Source organism: Centruroides sculpturatus, unplaced genomic scaffold (genome assembly GCF_000671375.1).
Source record: "Centruroides sculpturatus isolate CEXI.00-Female unplaced genomic scaffold, Cexi_2.0 scaffold1046, whole genome shotgun sequence".
Lineage (NCBI taxonomy): Eukaryota > Metazoa > Arthropoda > Arachnida > Scorpiones > Buthidae > Centruroides > Centruroides sculpturatus.
Window position 1 is genome coordinate 210,667 of NW_019385209.1, and position 25,835 is coordinate 236,501.

The 25,835-nt window shown below is 29.8% G+C and overlaps 2 protein-coding genes across 4 annotated transcripts in view; one reads left to right on the forward strand and one right to left on the reverse strand.

The window, feature by feature from the left end:
- The first annotated feature begins 5,917 nt into the window (after positions 1 to 5,917).
- On the forward strand, positions 5,918 to 21,055 carry LOC111636143 (inositol monophosphatase 1-like). Its single transcript, XM_023381319.1, has 8 exons — positions 5,918 to 6,162; positions 11,702 to 11,835; positions 11,908 to 12,012; positions 13,692 to 13,737; positions 13,806 to 13,914; positions 17,988 to 18,093; positions 18,167 to 18,318; positions 18,392 to 21,055. Exons 1-8 carry the CDS (start codon positions 6,094 to 6,096, stop codon positions 18,496 to 18,498), a joined length of 828 nt encoding a protein of 275 aa, XP_023237087.1. The 5' UTR covers positions 5,918 to 6,093; the 3' UTR covers positions 18,499 to 21,055.
- A 675-nt stretch (positions 21,056 to 21,730) lies between these two features.
- Positions 21,731 to 25,835, reverse strand: part of LOC111636144 (AN1-type zinc finger protein 1-like) — a 14,030-nt gene continuing 9,925 nt past the window's right edge. For 2 of the 3 annotated variants that reach the window (XM_023381321.1, XM_023381323.1), the window contains exons 5-7: positions 24,096 to 24,271; positions 23,940 to 24,020; positions 21,731 to 22,826 (exon numbers count right to left, since the gene is read on the reverse strand). In XM_023381321.1, coding sequence (XP_023237089.1) covers positions 22,674 to 22,826; positions 23,940 to 24,020; positions 24,096 to 24,271 — 410 coding nt within the window. In that variant the 3' untranslated portion in view covers positions 21,731 to 22,673. The remainder of the gene's footprint in view (positions 22,827 to 23,939; positions 24,021 to 24,095; positions 24,272 to 25,835) is intronic. The other variant, XM_023381322.1, reaches the window with a different exon arrangement.

The following is a 25,835-nucleotide window of genomic DNA, read 5'->3' on the forward strand; positions in this document are numbered from 1 at the left end:
TATTAAATTTGATAATTAAATTAATTTTTTAAATTTTTAATAAAGTTTGAATGTTTTAATCGCGACAAAATGATAACAAATGAAAACATTTAAAACCAATATTTGGACATTTCTAATGCAGTCTGCCGCTCCGGAGAATTCGGTTCGAGTTCGGAGTAGGAATCCCAGAAAATTTTACCAGCGATCTCTTCCGAATATTTCCGGTTCCGTTCCGCACCGCCCAGTTGCTCCAATTTTTAACCTAGCTGCAATTGTGATTTGATAGTGGAAAAAAGCACTCTCAGCATCCAAAAGACTAAAAAAACTGAATAATACAAAATGATGCAGCTTATTTCTGATCGACTGTTCAGATTCTATTATACATTTCGTTTTATTACGAGCTGATTCACCAAGCCAAAACGGACAAAGACATTTTAGTATGGTAAATTAGTTTGTAATGTTAAACAATGTAAACTGTAAAATATTTGAAAATTTTTCTTGTTTCACAAAGTTTGTTATTTCTATTACTCACAAAAACTACATACTACATAGCTAGGGAATTCGATCCCGGTCCTTATTTCTAATCCCGGGATTTCGGGATTATACTTAGTCAATCCCTGGATCCCGGGATTATTTCGGTATTGAGGGTTAATAAAAAATAAGAAAATCTTACAGAAATCAACAAATCAAAATTTAGACAAAAATCAACATATTTTACAGTATACACCTAGCTAATTTAATCACTCTAACTAATCAGACTCAGAGTCAGACTAACCAGACTTAAAATCACTCAGTCTTCATGTTAAATTTATTCTTTTTTAAGCATCANGACACAAGATTATAAAAGAAAACACATTGTAAACAGTCCAGATAATCATTATAATAATGAAGTAATAAGAGAAATAATGTAAAATATTTGTGGTCTTTACAAGCAGGCACAAGTTGAAACACATTTCTGGTATGAAAACAAGGAATACAACAAATATATACTTCTTAATAAAGATGTTTGCTTTGTCTACAATGTCACAAAGCTTAAGATGTCTCTTGTATATCCTGTACACATCCTTCCAGTTAGATGCTACGTACAGGCGTTCAAATTTCCATTTCAAACACACACAAACAAAAGAGTAATACAATAAACTGCACAGGTTAAATGTATTCGGTACGACAAACGTTATTAAAGACGTTATAATTAAGAAAATTAACGTTTTAATATCGAATATATGAACTGTCTTATGTACGCTGATAATGATAGAAACTAACGTCACAATTGGTATAACAACGAATGAAAACATCCTAGACAATTCTATAACCTTAAATTGGTATGGAGTTAATCCGGAATATGATTCTTCCATCCATAACTTCTCGAGAATTTCCTTGGCATTTTTTCTTGCATTTTTTCCGTTGAAAGTTGACACGATAACAATATATCTTAGTCTTAATGAAAAGCTAGTTATGAAATACCAAAGCTGCATTTCTTCTTCCGCTGTGTTTGCCCATTTTAATCTATGAAAGAGCAGCAGGTCTACGAAATCGATAACTGTTATAATGCACACGAGTATCATAAATGCTTTCCTTAATTTACAAAAGCGGATTTCACTATTATCGTAAATTATTCCAAATGTTTTTAATATATTTATAAATGTTTTACAATTTTTACTATAACTGTACTCAAGTTTTAGTCTATTGTACATTTGAACAATACTATCGATTCCATCGATTTAAAATTGAGATTCACTGTATTAGACTGCCTTAGTCGAGTGACGTTTCGACGTGTTACCAAGTAATTCTGCTAAGTCACTTAGAAGTATTATTAAGTATAATCAATATAAATCGATAAAATCTCTAATTGCTTCTTCATCTAAGCGATATCATCTATATTCTTGTGTTTATACTTTTATCTTTGTGAATTTTTCGTCACTAATTTTAATTTGTTGCTTTATCATTTTTATTATTAAATTTATTGCTATTATTAGTAAATAATTACATATTCTCGATAATATTTCTAATGATAATGATATTGATAAACCTGCGTATAAAATTATATTTATGAGAATAACTTTTCTCGAGTTCAACACTAATCGAGTGGTTCCAGCCACTCGATCAATGTGGAACCAGAGGACACTATTATTTGGTTCCTAATTCGTGCACGGCTAGGAATTGCCAGATATTTTGGGATAGAACACGGGACAAAATTAGTTCTTCCCGAAAGATATTCCCGAAAGGTCAATTTCGGGATATGTAATGGGTGTGTACTTTTTCTCTGCCAGTGACAGAAATAAGTTAAAAATGTGGCAAAAGAAAGAGAAACTTGATTGTAGAAACAGTGCATCACCTTCGTGTTGCATTGCCATATCTAGCACAATAACAGTTAGCAAATACAGTAAGTACCATTCAATATCTATGAATTGAAGACATGAGCGAATGAAGGTGTAATGTTTAACATTCTTGAAACAGTGTCGGTATTTTTTTTCTTTGTTCAAACACGATGTAGTTCAATCACTCGACCACTTGACATTTTTCATCATTAACTTTTATTCAGTTGATACACGTATAAGTTATTTGTACACGTTTCGGGCTTAATAACGTCCCTCCTCAGTTAACTAAAATGTATAAAGAAAAATTTAAGAATAAAAATAAACGAAAATTGGTTAGAAATATTAAAAAATAAAAATTAAATTAAAGGTAAAATTAGATGGAAATGAAATAAAATAAAAAGAATAGGTTATTTATACATTATTGCTTTATATAAATTCAACTATAATAATCAAAAAATAATATCAGATATTTTATTATGCAGGAATATGCTAATGAGAAAAGTTCGGCGTATTGAAATAGGAACGGCAATACAAGAAACAACAAATGCTAAATTCTCCATATAAACAAAGAAGAAGAGCCAAATACCAGTGGGCGAGCGGTCGTCCTCCCCGCACTTGACAGGACTAGACCCTGAACACTAGGAGTTCGGTCGTGGGTTCGCGCCTCGCTCGAACGGGCTGGCAGCATGGAGTTTTCCTGGTTTTTTCCATGTCGATAACGCCTGAAAAGGTGGCGGACCCATAAAATAAAAGTCCTCCCGGAAGGCATTCTTTCCCCTTGCACACGTTTAGGCCGTTTCTATAAGGCCAAATATTGAAGTTAAGAATTAAGGCAACAACACGCAACGGTGTCTTAAATTAAAAGTTAAGTAACGCGAATAATGATAAATATTTGTTTATTAGATAAGTGAAGATGATTATTTGTGTAAATTATACACCGGTCACGCAAATGTTTAAATAGGTGATTCAGATTTTGAGGTATGTGTGCAGTTTGATATTTATAATGTATATTGCATTTATGATTTGTGTGCATTTTATTAATTTTAGTTGACTGAGGAGGGGCGTTATTAATGATGAAAAATGCCAAGTGGTCGAATGATTGCACTACGTCGTGTTTGAAAAAATAAAATAGGTGTAATGTTATAAAATCAAAGTTTTAAGCGAATCGATGAAGTTTTTATGTAATTATTTCGGTGTAAATATATCCACGAACCATAGTAATACAGTGTCGTTTAATTTCTGAGATATTTGATGATATGTGAAAGAAGGATACATTAACTTTTATCCATGCAGGACAATCGGGATTTGAATAATTGCAACAAAACACCTTCATGTCCAGGGACGGATCTATATAGGGACTAATAGGGCCTATGCCCTGGCCTCTCCAAGTGTCAAGGGCTTACAAAAATTAAATTATCATAAATTTTTAATACTTCATTAACAATAAGTACTTGTTGTATAGTAAAAAATAGTTAATATTAATAATATAATAATAATAATTTATAGTAATATTTATTTTATTATAATAATTCTTAATCTAACAAAAAATAGGGTCCAATTAGACTTCAATAAGCCCTAGGCCTTGAAAAACCTAGAACCGACCCCTGTTCGTGTCTACAATTACTACGAGTAAATTCTAATTTTGTATTTCAACATGCATTGCTATCATCAAATCGAGTGATTTTTACACACTGAAACTCAAAAGCATGTTTAAATCTCATCATCATTATGCATAATTTTAATTGTTTGAAGTTCTTCAGTTTAATGCCAATCTCGATTTTGGTCAACTTCAGAGATGAACAAATAGTGGCGCTAAAGCGAGGTTTCACCATGTTTTAACGTCATTTTTCGTAGCACACAATTAAAAACAGGATAATCAAGGTAATTTTCTGTTTTAGATTTATAAATTTGACATTATAAAAGTCTCGAGTCTAGAGCTATTTTTTCCCGATACTCAAAAGAACAATTTTCAAATAACCTGGAAATTCTCGGGATTAGGAACCTTCGATGCAGTTCTTAAATTTAGTTTTTTCTCCCTTTTTATAAATTAAATCGTTAATTCATTTTATCGATCGGTTCTCGGCAATGAAAGGTATTCGAGGACAAATCCACCGTTATCTGAAAAAAAAAGCCCTTACTTACCATTGCACCTGAATGTAAGTATAAATATGTATTTCATGTTTAATCCAGTAGTGGTATGGTCTCGCAACGTTGTCTTATCGTCGTAGGACATTTGTGGCATTTAATAGAGGCAGAGGTGCCATTCTCCATTTCACCAGATCCTGGTAATAATATCTTTACCTGAAAATAAAATATTTTACCTGAATATTAAGAAAGTGAATTTATCTTTTGCACTTATAGGATGACTTCCGCTTTACAGACTTTTACTTCCTTCTTAAATAATTATAAAATATTTTGTCTAAACTTGACATAGAAAGACAGTTTAAGTCAATTAATTAAGAAATTATTAACAGAGGAAAAGTGTTGCGATCGGTCAAAAAATCACCCCCCCCCATTTTTGTATTGAGGACACCTAGAAACGTCGAGAAATGCAAAATAATCCAGGTGTTTTTTTCTGTATGTATGGATGTTTGTGTATATGTGTGGGGTGCACGATTTTGTTCACTCTCTTTGAAGCTTAATACTCCTGTGCTTTTGGTCCAAAATTTCTGAAATTTTGCAGGGAGGTTTGTGTATTAGGAGAATTGATGCTATTAAATTTTAGCGATTAAAGGTCGAGGGATGGGGAGATAATGGGGATAGATAACGCCGTCAAATGTTGCCGGAACTTTAAGCAAATCGCTGCTAGATTTTTCAGATAGAAGAGCGTCAGGATTTGAAATTGGTTTCTGATTATAATGATGAGCAGGAAACATTTGTTATGGCATTCATAGTTTGAATGATCATTGAAGATGTCCGGCCTTGTAAGGCAGATGGCCAAGCGATTAAGATGGGAGCGTAATGCTCTGGGAACCTCAGATACACTGGAGCAGCCGGGACTCTATATACTGTATTTGGGATGGATCACACTCTGAAAAATTCCTGAGGCTTGTCAACTGCCAAGATTTGTTTCCGGGTCCTTCAGTGCAGTAGACTGATACCTTTTAACGCTTGGCCCTTTGGCATAGAGTGTGAAATTTAGTAAAGTATGTAAATAAACGGGCATTCTGAGTTAGGAATTATGTATAGTAACAAAGATCAAATATAGCAATACCTTTAAAATAAGTTACTATATATATATCTGTAGACTATTTTCATTTATGTTTACCTATACGAGGGCAAAAAATTCCTCACAACGAGGGATATGAATGCGGAAAGTCTGTTTAACGTCACTCTTTAAAATTTTTCATTGTAAAACTTCAGTACTACGTCAAAATGACATAAAAATTCCAACCAATCGAGCAGACCCAGCATTGTGACGTCTGGCATTAATTAATCAATTACGTCAGGTAATAGGACCGTCTCGGAAACAACGAGCTATGCATTAATTAAAATTGTACATCGTTTATTATTTAAATAGGAAAAAAAATGATATTTTAAACTGTATAAAAAAAAAAAAAAAAAAAAAAAAAAAAAAAAAAAAAAAAAAAAAAAAAAAATGTAAATTAAGAAAAGCGAAGATAGCGCCATCTGCTGAAATTGACATATTTTCGTCTGTGGATTGTTCTGTAACACACATAACCCGTTATCACGATTACTTGTGGTGCTTGTTCTTTGAACCGATTGATATTCGATATTCGACGTCATTCGATAGCAGATCCTTGGAAAAGTTAAAATTTAGAGAAAATAATTGAAGATGTCGGAAGAAGTGAATTTAGATGATTGTTACAAGACTGCATTAGCCTTAGCAGAAAAGGCTGGACAGGTGGGTGTGATCAATTTCCTTTCAATACATTTATCAACATTGAAGAAATAATAACAGAAAAATCAATTATAAAATTCTAAATAATGTAAGAAATGCCTTTTCTTTTTCCTTCTTATATTATTTTTCTGTGTTAAAAAACATGACTTAATTTGGAGGGACATGAGGAAGTTTTGTGTTAGGTCCACCGGTGGCCGAGCAGTTTTGTCCCCCGAACACTGGGAGTTCAGTTGTGGGTTTGTGCCTCGCCCAACTGGGCTGGCTATGTGGAGTTTTCCGGGTTTTCTCCACAACTGTAACGCACGAATAGGGGCCGGTTACCCTTAAAAGATCTCTTGGAAGGCATTATTCCCCATGTAATGACCGTCGTAAACACATACAACTACTATTACATGACAATTACGTCACACTTTATCATGGGGCGATATATCCTAGAAGCTTGTGCCTGACTGGCCGATAGGAGATGAGATGGCAACTCAAAATTACCTTGTGGTTAAATTGGTGGTTCTTAACTGGTGTTCCAAAAACCTATCTCAAGTGTTCCACGAAAGAAAAGATTTTAAAGTTTTAATTCGAATTTATTCACATTTCTATATTCATAGATAATTCCATGTTTCTATTTTATTCAATATATTAAAGTTTATTAGTTTATTGCTTCGTTGTTTTCCGAGAATAGTAAACGTGGAATTGCTTATCAAGTTTTGCATGTATTGTTGCTAATGCTCTGTGTAATAAAAAGTATTTGCGTGGTGTTCTGCAGCCTTGGAAAGGTTGAGAACCACTGGGTTAAATGGTCGATTTATTAAAACATGCTCTGCTATAATAATTAAAAAGTGCAATAAATAATAATTATAGAAAGTTATCTTTGGAAACAGAATTTGTTTTTTAATCATAAACCATAGATATAATAATTTTTTTCATTATGTATAGAAAATTTATGAATTTTAATAATAATCTATAGGAAATTATTTGATGTAACTTCAGAATAATTGAATTTCTTTATTTTACTTATTGAAAATATCTTCTTATTATTATATTATATGATGATTTCAATTTATTAATGTTTTCAGTTGACTCCTACTACTTGAGGTATGACAAAATTAGGAAATTGCTTTAGTTAAGAGTCCAGAGCAGTGTTTCTCAATGGGGGCGATATCGCCCCCATGTGGGCGTTTTTCCATGTTGAGGGGGCGGTTAGTAACAATTTATATTTTGGGGGCGAAAAACAATTTTCTGGGCGCTATAGTAAAACATTATATTAAGAATAAATAGATATTTTATTCGTTATATCATACAATAATTAAACAAATAACATTATACTAGTCACTATATTCAATGCAGTACGAATTTGGCATTAGCCTTGTCCCTCGGTATCGAAATTTTGTAGTGAAGGGGGCAATACTACGTAACGGTTTTATTGAAGGGGCGATACTACGTAACGGTTTTATTGAAGGGGGCGATGATTCGTTAGAGGTTGAGAAACATTGGTCTAGAGCATGTTTGCCAGAATTTATGTAAAATGATATAAAATTGACGTAATCATATTACATGCTTTCCTGGCCCACCAGTGGCCAAGCGGTTCTATTCACAAAACACTGGGAGTTTGGTCGTGGGTTTACGCCTCACCAGAATGGGCTGGCTATGTGGAGTTTTCCAGATTTTCTTCACAGCTGTAATGCCTAAATGAGGGCCAGTTATCCTTAAAAAGACCTCCTGGAAGGCATTGCCAAAGTGTTGCATTGCTGTAACTTGACAAAACACACTTTCCCATTATGAAATGATTAGGAATAATATCAGACTGATGTAAACATATATACAGGTATACCTCACCTTACATTGGTAATTGGTTCCAGGAGAGGCGACGTAAGTCGAAAAACAACATAAGTTGAATTTACTTGTCTGCGAATCTACTTGTCACTAGGCTAAACCATAAATTATGATTCCCGGTTCTGTATTTTATTTATTAATGCATTTTTAATAATATATGGTTAATAAGGATCTATTTTAAGCTTACAAACAAATAAATTTTAGTTTTTATTATAGTACAGAAAAAACTAATTTAAATTTACAAATACATGTACTGTAAATACAGTACATACTTGTAAATGTATATATTTTAATATGATTTTATGTGCTTTAAACGTTTATCTAGTGATATTACGACTTCAATATTTGTGGCGGACAGACGTAAAGTCGAATAAAATGACTTAAACTTGATTTTTATTTTTCCATATACTTTTTTGACAAACGACGTATAATCGGGAACGACGTAACTCAAAACAACATAAGTTGAGGTATACCTGTACTATTCTGACAAAATGAATGCACCTTTTTAGTTAAGTTGAAACTATAACTGTTGATGTTAATGCTGGGAACAGTTTTTTATTCTCCTCTTATATTACATAATATCATTAGCATAGCATATACAGTAGGCTATAGTAAAACATGTTGCTTTGTTATGTGAAGTATTTGATCTGAATTCATTAATAACTGGAACTAATAAATAGTAATATTAAGCCAATTGATACTAAAATTACTAGCAGTACTTTAGTAAAGTAAATAGTTTGAAATTGGAAATAAAGGATAAGTAGAGAGATAAGTATGTTATCTAAACAATATGACAAAAAGAAGTTTAGGATGCAGTTTTATTGAAAAAATTTAGTTTTTATACAATGCTTTTGCAATTGTATAAAAGCATTGTATAATAATATACAAAATTTTTGTACAATATTGTACAAATTACTGTACAGTAAATCTGTATGTTGTTATTCTTTACAAAATATTTATATTAAGATAGAAAGAAAATGTTTTCAAGAATTACTTATAGCATTTATTAATACCTTTTATCAAGAAATCTGTATCATTTTATTTAAAATTTGAATTATCAATAACCTATATCATTTTAAATAAAATGATATAGGTTATTGATAAAGATCTGTGTTAAAATTAATAGTAGTATGAAGTTATTGTTCCCTTGTTACCTTAAATAGTATTTATATAAAACTAATATTTAAAAAAATTTCTGGAGAATACCTGAAATATTCAAATATATGAAATAAACAGTAATTATGATTCTTTATATTTTTTATAAATGTAATGTAATTTAAAATGTAGGTTAAATTATATAGACCATAATATGACATTTCCAAAATGTCAGATATATTATTTTTATACTACTCATTGGAAAGACAACAAGCAGAATTAATTTGTTGAGTGAATAAAACCCCATGGATTCATGGGGTTTTATTTGCCAATGGGCTGGCCATGTGGAATTTTCTATTTTCTTCACAATTGTACTATCTGAATGGAACAGGTTCCCTCTAATAGAAAGACTTTCTGGGAGCATCCCCCCCTCACAAATTTACCATCTGTTGTTGCCATACACAATCAATCCAATCCAGAATTAATTTTCAATATTTTATGAAAATCAATTAATATATAATTTATTTCAAATTAATTTAAAATGTCTATTCACAATATATTAGGAAGAACAACATCAATATAGTTCACAGTGCACTGTTATGCATTACCATCTTTTACACCCAAACCCTTCATATATAACTGATTATTATTTTTTGTATGATTTCTATAAGGAGTATAAAATGATTTTTTAAGTATTCTTACACACAAACTCTTATTCAGTTTAAAGTATGATTACTTATTAGAATGCTTATCTAATATACTTGTATAGAAAAGGATGAAAATATGCATAAAATAACACACAAATAATTAGTTATACATTTTCCGGTTTAGTTTTTTGTTAATTTTGCTATAAATTTTTTCTTTTATCATTATAATAAAGCATTTAAACTTGTTAAATAAAATTTAAACTTTCAAATTCTTGAATTGTAAATAATAAAGTAAAATTATTCACTGTATACTGTACATAATTTTAAATAATTTTCCAAATATTGATTTAATTTTATACAATTACAATATCTTTTATCATTTTTGTAAATGATAACATATCTTAAATTAAGATTAAGTATTGTATTCTCTTTAATGAATCAATGAATTTAAATTTTTAAAGCCTGAAGAGTTGAAATATTATGTTTACAATACAGATTTATTGTAACAAAGATTTCAGAGCACAATATTTTCATTTGTACAATTTATTAATTAACATAATTAATTATGAAAGTTTTTCCTATATTTATTCGTGAAATATAGGAAAAACTGCTACAAGGTTGTTTTGCTTATTTATTCTGATGGTTAATAGTAATGTTTTTCTTCTTCTCAATCTTTTTCTCATCATTCTCTCAATGATAAGCGTATAATCTAAGAGTGAGTTTAGCTTCGCGTTTTTGTTTTGATAGTAAAGTTTGAATTGTATATTTTTGTTTTATAGTTTTATTTCATCTTCTAAATACTGTATAGATATTGTGTCTTAAAATTAAGAATAACTGTAGAAGTGCAATATCTGGCTATAAACTTCATACATTTTTATGTTTTTTATTGTACAAAAAAGTTATTAAAATACATTCTTTTACATGTTAAAAGAATTGGAGATTATTAGAATTTATGAAATTAATATTCATTATAAGATTTAATGTGATTCAAAATTCTCTAGATGCGATGACATAGAAGAGTATGCAAGGAAATATTTGCTTAATAAGATTATGAAACCTTCCAATAGCTTTATATTATTAAAGTAGAATGAAGTACATAAAAGATATTTTTTCTTATTCTGTATAAACACATATTCCTTATTTAAAAGAAACAATGTTTAAATCATCATACTTTAATGAAATTATGAAATATATCAAAATAATTAATCCTAGAACTGCATTGTAGCACTTAATATGCTAATATTCCTGTAAGAACCAAGATCAGTCCGAAATAATGTTTATCTTGTCAAAACATTTCTTATTTCACAAGGAAGTTCTGGTCTTGGACTGATTTCAGTTCTTATGGGAAAATTAGTATAGGAATTTTTTCTAAATATTGCTTTTTAAATGCATTAACTTGAAAATATAGATGAAAGAAACTATAAAGATATCTTAAAATATCCTTTACATACTAAAAGAGCATTGTTAATAATTTTAGTGTTTTGTAAAGCTAATTAATATTGGTTGTTTTGGTTATTTTTACTTTTCTTGTTTGTTTATAACAAAGTGTTCTATCACTATCACAAGTCATCAAGAAACTAATAGATTGTTGAAACTAAATATCTGAAGTTGTTGTTTTCTGTTAAGATGATAAAATTGGAAGATTGAGAAGAAACAAAAATACCAAGTTTAAGTTAAATGAATCTTTAGTTGTGATGCGAATTGTCTCATATTGGTTAATTAAACTACTATAAAGCAATAGTGTTTTCTTTCTATAATTTTAAGTAGACAGTTTTATTAGGATTACAAGTTCCCCTCCCTCCTTGAAGAAAATGTGTTAAAGAAATATTAACAATCCTTATAAATATCTATTACAGATAATAATATATAAGAAATTATATTTTAACTTTAAATATTACTTAATTTTTAAATGATTTAAGCTTTTCGTAGTAATAAATTAAGAATCTCTAATCATAAATTTTATATTTTTGTAGATGATAGCTGAATCTGTTCATAACTCTAAAAGAATACAGACAAAATCCTGTACTGTAGATTTCGTTACAGAAACAGATAAAGAAGTGGAGAATTTTCTCAGGAAATCACTACAAGAGAAATATCCTTCACATAAGTAAATGTTCATATTTATATTTAATGAATGTTCATAATCCATTTGTAATTAATACTGTTATTGTTGTGACAGATTTATAGGAGAAGAATCAAAAGAAAAGGGAATTCCCTGTGATTTTACAGATGCTCCCACTTGGATAATTGATCCAGTTGATGGAACAATGAATTTTATTCACACGTAATAAATACATTTGTTATCATTTTCAGTTTATTTCTTTATAATTGTATAATTGTAAATTATAAAACACAAATTAATAATCTTTTTTATTTAGAATATTTTAGATATTTATTCTTGTATAATTAGTCATATAAAATTGTGATCTTTAAAATTAATAAACCTAAGACTGCTTCTATGAAACTTGTTACATGTATAAATAAATGCAATAAAGACAGCTTTTTAAGACAACCAAACTTTTTGTTAATTTGAAGGATCTTATATTACATTTCCAATTTTAAATTCCTTCAAGAATACCTTTCAAATCTTACATTCATTTCTAAAATTAAGGAGCTGAATATAAAGCCTGAGAATGTTTTTCTCAAAGTTTGGTTGTCTTAAAAAGCTATCATTACATTCATTTAAAGTTCTGCTTTATTGGAGCTCACTTATATATGCTTTACTGGCTTGTTTGCAAAAAAATTGATATTCAAATACCTAGACCAGTTAAAATCCCAACAGACTTTACTCATTCAAAAATTTTTTCGTCAATAGCATTTGTATGTTCTGTTACTGGAAAGTTTATTTGAATTTGTTCTATTTAATGAATTTTATTATGTTCTGCATTTGATGTTGTTTACCTGATGCCCATTTTTTATGTGATTTGTGTTTGAGAGTTGTCATTTAAGCAGTTATTGTGATACATAAAATATCATTTTATGCATTTAGTTAGTGGCTAGTTGAGGTGATAAAGGAATCAGTCTGTTATTCCAGCAAGTGAACACCAGGAATTTTTCACAGATGGAGTGGTTTGTCCCAGGTATGTTGGGCCTCTCATCATCTGGCCACCTGTTTATGGTCTTCGTTGAACTGATAATGGGCATATAAAAAAAGGTCTGCCTCCTTACTGCCCGAAAGAAAATTGGTGAAGTCAGTACCTATAAAGTAGCTAAGTTTATAAATACTAACCTAAACTGTATGTATGCAATATAAGAAAACTTCAAAACCATAATCTAGTTATAAACCAAACTGGATTACAGTTTTGAAGTGTTCTTGTAACTAAGTTTATTACTTAACTATAATTCAGAAATGCATTTTTACATACAGTATAAGATACAGTGGAATTTATACATTACATTGGTGGATGTATGTATATTTTTTAGAAAGGAAGTTCATACATGATATGAGAATAATACATAATTTTGTCAACTATTTATTTCACAAAACTAGATGAGGTTCTAGGTATTTTATTTTCACTATAATTTTTTTCCAAGGATGATTCTAATGATATAGTTTGCAATTACCAAATTATTATGACAAAATTTATAAATTAAAAAGATACTTTAATAGAAAATTATTCAGGATACTCAATTTAAATATTTTTTTCCCTTCCTCTTTTGTATGTTGTTACATATTTATAAGTAAGCAATTTTATGATTTAAGAGAACTTTTTCATCATATATAAAAACTTTTCAAATGAGAAGTTTCAGATATTCTTAATAATAAAAATTTAGCATGATCCTCTGTATGCTATTAAATGTTTTGCAGTTAGGTGAGAGAGGTTTTAAAGTCACTTCCTGTGTATATCTTAGAACATATTAACTTATGTTGTTGTCAGATGATAAGTTTTCAAAATTTATAATTGGAAATATATAAATTTTGCATTAATATATTAAATATTTTCTTTTTTCTTTTTAATGTAGATATCCTTTTGTAGCAGTTTCAATTGGTTTGGCTGTTAACAAAGAGGTAAAATTAATTTTTAATTTTCTGATAAAAACTATTATCATTAAAAATCCTAATGAAATAATTTTTAGGTGGTTGTTGGTGTTATTTATAATCCATTATTGAAAAGATTGTATGAAGCAAGAAAGGGAAATGGTGCATTTTGTAATGGTATTAGATTGCAAGCTTCTGGACAGACAGGTAAGAATTCATCTTTTGTTTATTTGAATACTATAAAAACAAAGTTAACTGTAAAAAAATTACATATTTATTATAAAAAATTTTATATATTAAATTTTCTTTATTACATTCTTTTAAATATACATAACCAACTGTATTTATTATTATCAAATTACAGATGATCTGCTATATATATAAATTCAGCAATTATAGTTGATATATTATGCAAATCAACAATTGATGAATTATTTGAAAAGTATTAATATCAGACATATCAAATAACATTTACTGCCTGTCATGATAGTATATGAAAGGCTATTGAAAAGTAATACACCAGAGAATGCTTCCATGCATAATGTATATGTATCTTACATGAGGCATTGTTAGAGAAAATATATAATTTATGGTGTAAATTGTAACATGTAATCAAGATACTCTGTACAGTTAATTATTATTTATTTCATATATAACTTATATGATGTATAACTACAGTATTTAACCATTTTATTATGGTATGACACACAAACTAATATTATAAAACTACAGTACACACAATGCTTAAGTTACAATTTATTAAATAATTAATTACATTTGTGAACATATAATTATTATCAAAGTATATTGATTTAAATCATAAATTGTTTCTTATGACAGCATTCCATATAGTACAGTGTTTCTCAACCTCTAACAAATCATCACCCCCTTCAACATAGTATTACCCCCTTCACTTCAAAATTCCGATGCCAAGGGCCAAGGCTAACGCCAAATTCATACTGCATTCAATAGACTAGTGACTAGTATAATGTTGTTTGTTTGCACCTATTGCAACAGTTGAACTAGCCCTCCTACTCAAATTTATTTTTATCTATTTATTTATGATTTGCAAGTTAGGACACGGAACTTTTATTATTGTATCTGGTGTCAGGTCCTGACAATCCCGACAATTTATAGATTTTGTCATCCAGTGACAATTGAGTGGTCTTTACCAGACCATCACTGATCAAAGGGGTTTAAATCGATATTCATCTACCCCTTTGGCTTCTCACATAAGGATAGGTATAAGGATAGGAATATATTATAATAAGCAACTCAACACCATCTGTACTTTATCCAGCAAAAAATATTATATATATATATATATATATATACTTTAGCCCTATCTACCTACTATTATATTATATAATCTAATCAGGAAAGAAAACTAGACTAAGATTATGCCTTTTGCCTGTATGGTTCAGTTTTACCAGAGAGGTAAGGGTGCTGCTAGAGTTCATTGGGTGGGTCCATTTGATGTAGAAAGGGAAGTGACCAAAGTTGATTGCTAGGATTCTCTTTTTGTTCACCAGTGACCCCAATGATGGACAGTATAAATAAAAAAGATTAAGCACACCAGACAAATTTTTATAGAAGACTATTTTGTTTACTGTGTTTGGTTTGTGTGAGATGGATATTCCTATGGCATTAATGAGCACCAGTGCACTGTAACTAGCTCCTTAAAACTGACAGAGAAATAGCTAATCTTAAAGATGCTATTAATAACTCTAATTTACAACCACTTTTTTGTGACATGTTAAAATATGCATTGTTTGAGTCTCAAATAACATGCAAAAGAAATATTTTCAAAAACATTAATGAAGTTTGTTTTCCACCCTCTGTTATTAAAACAAAATGTAAAGATTGTGCAAATGAAGTAGCAATGATTGTGTGTGGTGCACCTAATCATTATGTTTTAACTGTTTTTATGATAAATACCACTCCAAAATGCTGTCATATTCTCGTGAAACAGTAGTTGTAAGTATTTATTGCATGTATATTTTTGTGCCAAAAACTTTAATTGTTGTAAAATAATTTTTAAATTCCCCGATTTTTTATAAAGAATAAATTAAAAATTCAGTAATTAAAAATGGCATGAAAATTGTTCATAACAGATTTAATAACAGTAAGATAAACTAAATTATAAATGTAAAAAAAAGGCTCATACAGGATTCAAGCCTGCATATTAACACTCTTCAAGCAAAGCCTTAGCTAATCACACTATGAACACGTGAATGGCACTTCTGTGTAGGTATTAATAGTTCTAGAAAAACTTTAATTACAATTCTCTCAAATTCCTGAATAGTGGGTCCTGTGGCTTTGGTGGGGTTTAATTACAAGTAAATACATCTGCAAAATTTTGTCGAAATCGATGATGACAACTTTTCAGGTTTCCCTTGTCAGACAATGTGAATTGTATCCTTATATTTATTTTTTAAATTTGTGTAATGATTTTGTGTGTGTAAATTTTCTGTTTCACATTTCTACAATGTTCAAAACAAACAGGACATTCCAATTTTCAATACGAGTCTTGAGTGTTGAAGTCAACAATTTGACGTCATCAACGACGTTCCAACTCGAGTACAAAGTGCTTAGTTCCTGTAATTCCATTCTCAGCAAGATGGATTCCATTCAAATGTCTTACCAATTACCCACAATTCATTGGAAAGTAGCAGTCAACATATCTGTTGAGTGCTGAGTGCATTGAGTCAGCACTGACAACAGCGCTACCTCAACATTGAAAAAAGGAACAAATTTTAACGAATATTGAGATCAGTGCTGAGTCAGCATTGAAAATTGGAATGTCCTGAAAGTTTTAGAAATGTTTTTAGAAATTAAAGATATCTATAAATAATGTTTTTGAAAACAGTAGTAATAGTAATAAGTTGATGTACAGTAATTATAATAAATTAATATATAATTTATGGTTTAATTATGATTTTATTAAAAGAAACTAATTCAAAAAAAGAATTTAACACAGAATACTTACAAATAGTTAAACTATTAAAAATTTTTTTTTTATAAATTAAGATGTGATTAGAAGAATTTGTTAGATTGATACATTTATACAAGGTCTGTCCAGAAAGTTTGCAAATTTTGCAAATAGTTGTTTTCATTTATCTATAAGCTAGTCAATTTTGTCACTTTTGAAGTAGTCCTGAGTCTATGTACAGAATTCAGCATTTCTGCCATGAAAAGAATGCTTCCTGAAACACTTTGTTTGATAGGATGATGCATAGCTCCACTAGCAAATTTTCCTTAATGGCATCAATGGGTTCAATAGCAACATTTGAGAGCAGATTTTAATTTAGGAAACAAAAGAAGCCTGCTGGGGTTTAAGTCCAGTGAATTTGGAGGTTGGATAACAAGTGTCATAAAGTTCTTGGCCAAAAACTGCATTATCAGCAGTGTTGTGTAGACGGGAGCATTGTCATGATGCTGTTCTCTCCAAGCAGTTTTTTCTTCTTCACTGCTTCACAAAAACATTTCATCACCTCCAGAGTGTATTCCTTATTTACTATTTCCCCTTCTGGAAGAAATTCCTGGTGAATGACACCAGGAATTTCTTCCAGAACAAAACAGCAAGCAAGACCTCCACATTCGACCAAACTTGTCGTGCCTTTTGGGTCACAGTAAATGTTTTCCTACCGAGATAACTGACATTCGGTTTTCACATCACATCCATAAGTCTGTCTCATACCCAGTGATGATGTTTTTTGTGAAATTTTTATCAGGTTAGCCCATCCCAGAACTCTTCACTCAATTGTACTCATGGAAAAAAATTGCAAGATGCAATCAAGATATGTTTATGCAAATCAATATAATGTAACAACAAATGAAGATAGAATAAACTGCTGTTGGCAGATAGTACTGTGATGAATGTTACCTTCACCATCTTAACCATTGTGAAAACAGGCAATGAACCCTTTGTGGTATGTGTCATCACTTCCTAGAATGAGTCCAAACACACCTAGTGAGCACCACAAGTAGTTTGTTAGCCACAACAATGAGACTTGTACAATATTTGTGAGGAAGACAATAAACTAGTTGTTTGAATGAAACAAAGGTTATAACACTTCTCTTATGCACGGTGACAAAATTAAACAGTAGTAGAACCACTACAGTACGAAAAACTTGCCATTAGAGCTGTGCAAGCTCTATTCTGATTTCAGTTCTCGGTTTGTGTGTAATTTAAAAGTTTTTACACTTTCCGGACAGACCTTGTATATTATTCTGATTTTGGAAAATTTATTAAGTATTGAAATATTCACTTTTTCTAGAGCTAGATCAGTCACTTCTGGTATCAGAAATGGGCAGTAGTCGAAATCCAGAAAAAATTGAATTAGTCTTTGCAAATATGAGACATTTAATTAATAAAGTACACAGGTGAGATTTTTAAAAAAATCTTTATTTTCCTACGAAAATATAAATAATTATTTAATGGAAATTATAAATGTAGTTTCAGAGCTTCAGGTTCGGGAGCTCTTAACATGTGTGCAATTGCATCCGGGGAAGCCGATGCCTATTATGAATTTGGTTTACATTGCTGGGACATTGCTGCTGGAACCATAATTGTGCAAGAAGCGGGAGGAACAGTCATTGATACAGAAGGTATTAAATAAAATTTGAGTATAGTGAAAACTTTTATGTAAATTATTTTCTCATTAAAAATATCTGTTTTTAGGTGGTCCCATTGACATAATGGCTCGAAGAGTTTTGTGTGCCGGCTCTTCAAAATTAGCATATTCTCTTAGTAAAGAATTAAAGCATATGACACTTGAGAGAGATTGAATGTTTGTCCATGTTATAAATGGGAAACTAGTTTATCTGGAATAGTTGCAGCAATCAATATATTAAATAGCTTTTATACAATTGTTTTGAAATCTTTTGTAATAATAATTATGTGGAGATGTGATTTAAAATGAGCTGCAAACATTTGTAAGTCAGCAATGATGTTGTAATTAAAATTTCTCATTGTTAATTATGTATAAAAAAAATTCAGAGTAAAATTATATAACATATTTATTAAGAAAATAATTTTTTCCTTTGTAATAACAAATCAAGTTAACATATACTGATAATTCAAATAGCCAAATTTCCAAAAAATAGATGACAATTTTCAGTTGGTTAATTTGTTTTTCTGGAATTCTGTGTAATTTTCTAAAAACTTCAATTTCTAACACATACATTTCTGAAGTCAAATAAAAATTAATTTTACAGATGTTTACAGTACTATAGTATAGAAGTTTACAATAGTGGAGAAAATACATTAGAACTTTGGTTGTCCAGATTTTGGATAATGACATAAAGTGTATAAAATGCAAACTGCAGTTTGCCTGCAGAGAATAATATAATCTGTAGATTGCCCAATACATTTTGGGAAAACCTAAGATTGTAAGCTGTGAAATGGACAAATGCCTAAAATCAAAACTATGGGCTTTACTACTATGCATTTGATAGTGCTAAGATGATTACTGCATCAAACTTTGACCATAACATCCACATCCTAAATTTTTTCAGGCAGACTAATTGAAAATGTCCATTACATTTAACATTTCCAATTCATTTGATTTTTTCCATAATTATGGTTATTAAATTGTTCTTAATTTTCTGGAATTTCATTCCTTTTCATATAAAAACCAATTTATCTAGATATAATGAAATTATTATGATTTTGGGAAAACTTGAGCTCAGTAAGATTATCTAGCATGGATATAAAATAAAGGAGAATGTCCTAATTTGAATTTTCCATGCTAACTTGTCTTATATAGCCACTCAAACCCAGCTTTGAAACCATTTTAACAGATGAAGGCATCAGTCTACTCCTCTGGGGACCAAGAATGAATACTGGTAAGCACCTTAGGAATTTTCAAGAGTTTCTCAGATATCAGCTCCCATCCTTTACCATATGGTTACCTGTCTCACTGTTGACTTGGTTGAACTCACATTAGTGTGAACAGGACAGTCAAAAATGGGAAAAAAGGCTGCTGGCTATCTTGTGACAGTATTATTACCTAAAGTGGACAGTAGGAAAGGACTTTTGCCTTTGGGTATATAAATTAATAATGATTAAAAGAATTAAAAAGAATTGTTTTTATTGACATCATTAGTACATGCTGTTATAAACTCACATTATCTGTTACATGCATATTGGTAAAAAAATATCCCAAATACTGTAAATCCAATATACCTACTTCATGGCTTTCTGGTCAATTATTTTCTATATTAGCAAGTATAAAAATGGTGAATCAGATTTAAAAGAAAGTAATCACTAACGATAAATTATTTGTGATATCATCACAATGCCAGTCTGCAATTTGTAATCTTTTTTTTTTTTTTTTTGCCAACTCCAGTGGAAGGTATTTTCTTAGACATCATAGGCCTGTTTATAATGCAATCCTCATGGTACTGTGCAGTGTGGGTGGGAATAAATCTGTTTTAAATTGTAGATTGTAATTAATTTGAATTTCTCTGCAAATTTGTTCCACAACAGATAGCTATATATTTTTATGTATGGCGGATGAGGGTCTCGTGTACCAAAATGCATACCAGTAATAAAGTTGCATTCTGATAGAAGTGTCATTTTGATGTTACCAGTAGTAGTATAAGTCTGTTATCTCTACTATAATATTTGAGATATTAATTTCAACAAGTTTTGAGACAAGAAGCTCTTTTATAATTAATTTATTTAATTTAAAATATATTCTCTTCACCTCAAATTAGTAGTGGCTTGCCCCTGTACATCATACCTTTCTTTTAACAATAGTCATGCCAGTCATCTATCTAACTCCTTTCAGGGGAAAATTTTTGAATTGAAATAACATAATACTTAAACATTCATTTATTTAACACCATTTTCAAAATTAAGGAAAGATGGACAGACGATAGTGGAAATTTATAGGTTCAACAAGGGGCTGGAAACAACTAATGTTTTGATTATATTTAATGACCTTTGTCAGGTTGATGATCCAAAAATCAAACATTTACAAATACTAATGAAAATAAAACAGAAGTAAGTTACTTTATGAATTGTAGTGTGGCTATGCCAGCCAAATCTGATTGTAACATTGTCTTAGAGATCTTTAAGACCATTATGAAATTTGCTTAGTTGAATGTCAAAAACGTATATTTGAACCTTTAGTGTTTGAATATTTGTTAGTACTGTATTTGTAAATGTGGTATTTATCACATCAAGTTTTATTTATTTATTCTTTTTTGTTAATGTTGAAATATATACTTGTAAAATTAATGATAAATATCACTTGAATTTTTGTTAGCCAAATTAATTGGTGTAAATTGTTAATACCATAATAAAATATGATTTGATAGAGGTTGATCACAACTAATCAATAGTAGGAAGAATGAATGAATTTCATATCATTAAGGTAACAAATCATTGAAATTTTTTTATTTGTAAACGACAAAAATTAATTTTTATCTTATACATTTTTAATTAATTAACAATCAAATAACCATTTATTTTCTTCCCAAAACAAACTGCACAGCAATTCCTTTTTTGGATTACTTTTATGTTTTTGATACCATTCTACAAGATGAATTCCTAATCAATTGAAAAGCAGAATTTACCCAATGATTTTTTAATTTAAAATTCAACTTAGTATACTTGTGATGTGTAAAATTTTAAAATTAAAAAAAAAACATTGTACAGATTCTACTTTGCAACTGATGATGGACTAAAGGTCCAAAATGTGTTTTGTAAAGTGGTATCGTAAAGCAATAGCAATTGTTTCATTGGATTACTTATGTGGTTCAAGGAAGATTTTAATTAAATAATGATCAATATATTGTTCATTGCTTTGCCTTAAGTTATCACAAAAATTTAATGTAACTAACTAGTTATTTAACTTTTAGGACTTATCACACCAGTGAATATCATAGAAAATTATTACAAAATATGATGTTATGCCCGAAATGCATTTTGGGTATATTGTATATATTTTAGATTCAATCATTGTAAAAATTTTTATTTTATTGTAAATTAAATAATTTTGTATCTAAATTTATTTTATATCATATTCACCGGTGTGCTAAGCCCAAAAATGTAAATAACTGGTTAAGTTATCACAAAAATTTAATGATATCAATACTCTAAAATAATTCATTATATTTAGAATGGGGGTGCAAACGTTTGCAACTTTGATTTGACTTTAAAACTGATGATAAAACCAAATGCTTATTTGTTTTCTTATGTATGCCAAATAAAAAATTATTAGACAAACATAATTTACAATTATCAATGATTATGTAAAAACAAAGATTTCAGTTATAAAACAATATAAAAATAACATTAGCATTTATTAGTTGTATTATATAGCACACAATCCATTATAAAATAATTACTGTTTAAAAAACTTAACACAATATTGAGTCTAGTAATAGTACCTGCAGAGTGGCATGAGATCACTGTGTGTATGACTGTGCCTTTTGAGATATTCTCTAATTGGACAAATTCAGCAGATATTTGGAGGTAGAGCCAATATATCAATACTATGACTATCTCAAAGACCACAATTAATAACATATTAGAATTCATTTTGGAACATTGCAAAAAAATTCTCTGTTCTATCTTAGAACGGTTGACAGGATTTTAAAGCATTCTCTAGTAACTATTTATGACTTAACCATCAACATGTTCAGAAGAAGAAAGGAAAAGTTTTAATTTGTATGGAGAATGGAGATAAGCATAAGATAACTTCTAACTAGCTTGAAAAGAGTTTTATAACCATTATACTTATATTATTTAATATTTTTATTACAACTATTGAAACAAACCAAATTTTTGGTATTAAAACCACAAAGATTTATACATTAATTTTAAACAAATATCAAAAATAAACACTTGCTCAATATTATAAGTTGCCGTTGATTGTAATGGTAAGGTCAGATATAAAAATTACTTATTTCTTTATTAATAAATATATCTATAATTTTAAATTATATCACCATCAATCCAAAATCTGCAGTTCTGATGATTCTGGTGATTTATATTCTAGAACTAATGATTGTCCTGAAATTAAAGAATCTTTTTTTAATAAGTCTTCTATTATATCTCCTGTCCTTAATTGTTTTCCACTAGTGTAATCAAACAGCAGTAACTTCTGAAAAAAAAAAAATTTTTATATAACATCAAATAGTTTATAGAACTAACCAACTAAATCAGCTAAATTATGAGCTAAGCTTTAAACTGTATAAAACATATTTTAGTATTGCTTTGTTCTATATTCTTAATAAACCTGTATATTAATATTAAGGAATATTAAGTTACACAATGTTTCAAAATTACATGGACAAATTCAGGATGCTTTCTCATGAAAAATCAAAAAGTCCTATGAACATAGGTCTGGAAATGAAGTTTACATGTTAGATATCTCTTACGCACATCAATAGATTGGCGGTGGGTCCTATAGCGTAGTTCTTCTTTCATCCAACTCTGAACCAATGGATTTTTATCTGTGGGGACATCTAAAATTGATGATTTAGCAATTCTAGAACAACATACTTTGGATGCCTTTGAAATCATTCATGAACAGCTTGGGACCTTAGAACAAGTACAATAGTCCATAGTCCACGATTCAATGAATAAATGCATGCATACACTCACATGGAAGACATTTTGAAAATTTATTATAGGTTTCATCTAGTAATAATTGTCTATAATGCTAATAAAGTACTGTACATGTAAAACTATATGTATTTTCAATTGTAACCTGTTACCAAGTTTGTCCAAGTAATTTTGAAGTGCCCTACATAAAATATAGGAATTTAGCACAATTATTTATAAAAACTTTATACTGAAAATTCATTAATATTACAAGTTACTTTTACTAATAGGCTGTTTTAAATTAGATTTATGCTTAAGTTATTTATTTATAATACCATTAGAATGTTAAATTTCAATAAGTGAAAAGTTTAATCTGTGAAGATAAAGACCCAAAAGTATTACGGTTGAAGACTGCATATATTATTAATAGAAGCTCCAATAATGTGTAAGTTTTGTTTATTATTAATGATTTTATTTTATTATTGTCTGTTACATTTTATCATAATATAGGCTGTTTGTCTCTCTTATTATATCATATATGGTACAATACACTATGAAGACACTGTATACACTATATATGAAGACACTGTAGTCAACTATAACACAGATATTAAGTTATTATTGGATAATTTTATATCAGTTAATATTAATAGGTTATATTTAAATTTACCTCATTTGTTGCTGTATCATTTTCATTTTTAAAATTTTCTAATTCTGCTATAGTATCTATAATCTTTCCAACTGACCAACACTGCAAATGAAATAATTCCATTTTCAAACTGTCAATATTACTGATATGCTTACTTTAAACTTACCTTAAACTTACCTTATTAAAAAAATAATCTTTTTCTGTAGAGTTATACTTCTTTGGAAAATGAATTTTGAAATAGGCTCGTTCTGAAAGGGGCAAGTTGTTATTTCCGAAAGCATTCAGTTTCATCTTCATTAACTGAATTTTTGCTGCGGTCTTTCTCGACTTCTCACTTTTGAATTGTGTCGGCACTTGAATAAATTAAAATAAATCAAAAATATGCAACATTGTTGCACTGTTTCAAAAAATATATATAGGAAATCCCCATTAGTTCAAAATTTATCATTGCTGTCCAACAAAACATTGGGTCAGCCAAGTCAACTTTGTCTGTCCGACTTTGAGTTTTTTGATTGTTTGTACACAATGTAATGTAATGTAATGTAATGTAATGAAACAGGTCACATGAGAGATGATATCAGATTATAGTAGGGAATAGTGTGGCCATATTGTATATATGTATTTGTAATTGTATATAGTTATATTTCTATTTTATTCTCACAATTTCCTTTACTCCCTTTGTCTATCCTTTCTAAAACCTTCCAAGACGACTGTTATCGCCTTTGCATAGGATTAGCCTTCAGAGAATCGGTAATGACAATAGCAGGTGACACAGAGACAAGTCACTTTTTGGACCAGACACAGAGAGAGTCAGATGTGTCAAACGAAACTCCGAGCATGATTTTGTAGAGAGGACAGAAGTTTGAGATAGTCCAGTGAGAGATTGAGAAGTAGAGATGTTCTACTAAGAGGCTTAGGGACACCTCTAAGTAGGTCGAGAATCAGAGGAAGTGGAATCTTCACGCTTACAGACAGAGACTGGCACATTTAAAAATTTCAATAAGTAAAAGAGAAGGAAGGATAGTAAAGATAAGAGCCATTTTCGTTGAGCCAAGACCCTACCCAAAGCGCATATCAACCGAGGAAAGAGAAACCCCAGGTGAATCATCCCTTCATTTCTGCTAACTTCCAACTATCCTATCTTCCTTCTTATTTCCTTAGTGGTAAGTTATATTTAAGTTAGGATTAAGTTAGTTTTAGTCACGAGGTTATAAAGAAAGAATTTTTGTTTAATTGTTACGCGCTCAGGGAAATATACCATCGTGCTTTGTTGGGGAACAAAGGTCCCTGTTTAAGACACCTCAGATTGTAAAATATTACAAGTCAGTTGAAATTCTTTATAAAACCTTATTTGTTCAAAGTGAAATAAAGGGATAGTGTATATTGTTGAATTTTGTCACAGTTTCCTTTCTGTACATTTCATTTGCGGACCGTACTATCTCACTTTTACAAACACCACAATAGCATGTAGGAGTGAAGTACAGCAGGGACTATATAAAACCAAATGTAGTAGCCTAGAGTCCTACAAATATCTCAATCTGCTACTTGTAGCCCAATCTTGCAATACTGAAACCCAGCAATATTTTATGAGATAAGAGAAAAATGAATAGTCCATATATAAGGTGACACCAAAAATCTATTACTGTGAAATCAAAGCTAAATTGACCAGGTTAGAGTTGTTCTTGGCCTATTGTTCTCTTATAGTATGGAGGCACTTTGATCTATGTGAATGAGTCAACACATGCAAATCACAGTTTGGACAAAATTTTCACTTCAAATTTCAAAGCAGCTGTATTTTGAACTAACTAAATTCCTTAACATGTAAATCTCTATATCCTCAGCTAGTACAGTTACGAATTAATGTGATTTTGAACTATCGGAGTTCAAATTAATGAAGATTTCCTGTATAAGGTCGAG